The 3,908-nt window shown below is 39.4% G+C and overlaps 1 protein-coding gene across 1 annotated transcript; it reads right to left on the bottom strand.

Moving 5' to 3' along the window:
* Positions 1-212: 212 nt before the first annotated feature.
* LOC138191348 (rab11 family-interacting protein 3-like) lies at positions 213-1,337 on the bottom strand. Its single transcript, XM_069138048.1, has one exon. The coding sequence runs from the start codon at positions 1,335-1,337 to the stop codon at positions 213-215; it is 1,125 nt and encodes a 374-aa protein (XP_068994149.1).
* Positions 1,338-3,908: the final 2,571 nt, after the last annotated feature.

Genomic DNA, 3,908 nt, shown 5'->3' with positions numbered 1-3,908 from the left:
AGATTTTCTGGCAATAATAGCAATGCCGCCGCTGGCATGTCCTAAGCTTTTTTCTTTAATGGCAGGAGCTATATGAAGTGTGTAATCTTGGAGGCTTGCTGGAAGAGTGAAAGCTGTTGTTGCCCAGGTCTCGCATAGACAGATTATATCAGGACGCGGAGAGAATGTGTGTCCGAACAAATTCTGCATGCCTCTTGCATTCCACGATAAGATTAGCAGTTTTTTGTATCTGTGGATGGTGAAGGAGTGGGAATGGAACTGTTTTGGCTGTTTAGGGAGCGGTTTATCGACGATTTGAGCTGGTCTTCCCAAAAGTCCCAAACGAACAATTCATTATTCATTTCCAACCTGGTACCTTTTATCTTCGGGTTTTTGCCATTTTTTCTCATGTCGGCTGCGGTTTCTTTAATCTTCTTTAGGCAGTAAAGTTCTCTATTAGTGTATTCATTGTTTAGTGACAGGGTCGAACCCTTTAGAACCGTACGCTTGGCATTCATTACTGTGTCTTTGGCTTTTTCATTGCTGAGTTTGATTTTTAGGACTTTTCTGTCTTGACGCATTGGTATAACATCAATAACTGCATTAGATAAGCTGAATTTTTCCTCCATGAATTCATTTATCTGGTGTATGAGGTTAGGTTCACGCCAGTTGTGATTCTTGGCTATAATATTGAGCCGCTTTGCAGCTTTTTCTTGTTGGCTAACCAAGTCCTCCAGCTTATGGAGTCTGGCCTTATTGACTTCAGCTTCTGAGGAAGGATTTGTGGTGGACAGCGAGATGTTCCCGGACTTGAGTGCTTCAAGCTCCTTATCGAGTTTGTCTTGCCTTTTTGAGATGTTATCAATCCGGCCCAACAATGTTTTTTCGCTCTTCAGGAAGTCGTCTCTGATGGCTTGGATAGCATTTTGATTTTCGCGCTGACTGTTCTTGATCTGCTCTTTGAGAGCTTCAGTATTGTTGTTAGCCTGTGACTGCATCTGCGCAATTTGGTCTGTTAACCTCCCTAGAAGGGCTGAGATGGGGTGAGCTTTACCAGTGTTGCTCAAATCGGACATCATCGCGTCAGGATTTGACACAAGAGAAGCGGAGTTGGAAGCTTGGTTAAACATCTTTTTGGCAGCTTGTGTTGTTTCTTCTGAATCGGATGGTGAGTCGTCGGGGTCTCTATTATCAATGGTCCTTTTCCTGTTAAGATAATCTTTAATGTCACCAAGTGAGGCGGCTCTTTCTCGAGTAAAAGTGAATGCTTTGATTGGAGCCCCGGGTTTCTTGGAGCTGGCAGGTGAGTTGGTGGGATTGTGAACAACACCGTCTGGTTTCGGGCTGCTGTTTACCATATTTGTGGGTTAAGGACTACCGCCTGGCCGCACGAGGACCAACCCGGGACTGGCATTTATTTATCTGGATTAGTTTAAGAGCCTGAATCTCGATCACACTAATTTGCAGGTTAAAATTTAAAAGCAGATAGTTTATATTAGAGTCTGTTTATATGCCCTTATCAGAAACCTAACCTTAAAGAGTTGGCATCTCGGGCTTTATTTAAAATTCTAGTTCATTTGACGCGAACTTTTGTACTTTTGTGTTTAAAACACTTTTTGCTGCGTTACAATTCAATAAAAAGCAGTTCGGCACTGGTAGGATTTTTACTTGTTTTTGAAACTTTTTATTTTATTCACAACATAAATGAACACGAGGTTACTCAAGCAGCGCTACAGTGGCTCCCCCTTATAATCTGTAACTACTGTAAATTTTCTACCATGTAAATAATGCCGAAAATGCCTAATAGCATTCACAACAGCAAGTGTTTCCAATTCATACGGATGATATCGCGACTCTATTTCTGTAGTTCTTTTGCTAAAATAAGCTACAACATGGGCCTTTCCACCAACTTTTTGGATGCAAATTTCACCGTAACCAACTGAGCTAGCATCTGTATGTAATTCTATAGTAAAATTTGGATCAAAAATCATTAAAAGAGGAGAACTCGTCAGGTGAGAAACAATTTTTGTTCGAATTTCCTCTAATTCAGATTTCCAATCAATCCTACCCTTTCCATTAGTAAGTTCATACAAAGGACAAACAAGTTTAGAAAACCCTTTTATAAATTGCCGAAAATACGAGGCAAGTCCAATAAATTGTCTAAGTTGAGTAACAGTTTGAGAAGGCGGGAGTGCAGTCAACGCGATAACCTTGCGAGGATTTGGTCGAATTTCTCCTGCCGAAACTTGATAACCAAGAAATTCTATTTTCGTTTTCAAAAATGAACATTTCTTTAGATTGACTGAAAATCCAGCTTTAGTCAAGGCCCCTAAAACAACTTCTAATTTTCGAATACCCTCAATAATTGTTTCTGATGGGATGAGAATATCATCCATATAACAAATAATAGACGTATTCACTAGATCTCCCAAAGCTTTGTTAATTGCTCGCTGAAAAACAGAAGGTGCATTTTTCAAACCAAAAGGCATTGCTAAATATTCGTACTGCCCGTCAGGAGTAACAAAAGCAGTCCGTTCAATAGAATCTGGGTGAATAGGAATTTGGTGAAAACCGCTAGCCATATCAAGAGATGTAAAATAATGAGCACCTCCTAGTCTATCTATCTGATCAGCAATAAGCGGTAACGGATATTTATCAGCCACCGTATTATTGTTAAGCTCCCGATAATCAACACACATTCGATCAGAACCGTCTTTTTTTTAACTAAAATAATGGGACTAGCAAAAGGAGAACAACTGGGTCTGATGACATTCTCCTCTTGTAATTCCTTGATTTTATCTCGCACTATTTGACGTTCAACAGTCGAAAGATGATAAGGTCGTCTTTGCACGGTTCGGTTAGGATCTAGCAAACGAATTTCAAGTTGTCCGGTCGTTATTCTAGATTTAGGTGTTCCTATGACGAAAGTTGAACGAAATTTGTTTAAAACATCAACCAAGAGAAGTTTGTCAAGTTCAGAAACGTCTGTTTTTATTTCGTCAAAATTAAATGAATGATAATCTACTTCACAAACATTAACCCTCGGAATTCTTTTTAGAACTAAACTGTCAACTGTCATTTCTATTCAGTAACCAAGAGATAATATTTCTCTTCCAACAAGAATTTCAGTACTAAGAAAATCATCATGAATCACATGAAATAAAATTTCCAGGCAATGATCATTTATAGTCACTTGTGCCAAGATTTGAATGACACTTTGAATACTGGAAGGACCGATACCGGAAAGAATGACTACAAAGTTCTGACGTTTTCCTGAAAATTTTTTAGCAATGCTTTCTTTAATCAGAGAGCATTCAGCACCGGAATCAAAACAAAATGAAAACTTCTCACCGGAATGTAGTAACTCGCCAAAAGTCGGTTGAATAGAACACGAATTAACACGACGCTGCATTTGACCTTGAGCAAGGGTATTTTGTCCAGATCCAGAAGACTTCTTGCAGCTTGTAGAAACATGTCCAACTTCTCCACATTTGAAGCACGTCACACAAGATTTCACAGCGGTGGAGGGTATTTTCTTTGAAAGATTTCCAAAGTTGTCCGGGATAGTGCTCAATGAACGACTTCGACATTCCGATATTTTGTGTCCAAATTTTCCACAGTGAAAGCATTTTAATGAAGATACATAAGTTCTCAGTCGTTTGGAATCGAACGATGAGCCCTCTCTGGCTTGAGAAAAAGGAAAAGCTCTTTTTCGGTAATCAACGGCCATAAGTTCTTGTTGTAACTTCGTTCGAGAACTTATTTCCGTAGTAAGAGCCAAACGTTTTAAACGTGGATCCAACTGAGCCACGTGAGAAAGAACAATCGAAACAGCAATTTCTTCGGAATTCATCAGTTGTAGTCGTGGAATAAGAACACTTAAAACTCGATTTGAATATGCAGCGATATTTTCATCTCCATTTGGCTGT

The sequence above is a fragment of the Neodiprion pinetum genome, unplaced genomic scaffold (assembly GCF_021155775.2).
Source record: "Neodiprion pinetum isolate iyNeoPine1 unplaced genomic scaffold, iyNeoPine1.2 ptg000137l, whole genome shotgun sequence".
Lineage (NCBI taxonomy): Eukaryota > Metazoa > Arthropoda > Insecta > Hymenoptera > Diprionidae > Neodiprion > Neodiprion pinetum.
The sequence above is the reverse complement of the archived record's forward strand: the minus strand, read 5'-3'. Positions and strand labels throughout refer to the sequence as shown.

What these genes read in the sequence shown, in the direction of transcription:
- LOC138191348 (XM_069138048.1), bottom strand. Translation starts at nt 1,337, where the DNA reads ATGGTAAACAGCAGCCCGAAACCAGACGGTGTTGTTCACAATCCCACC.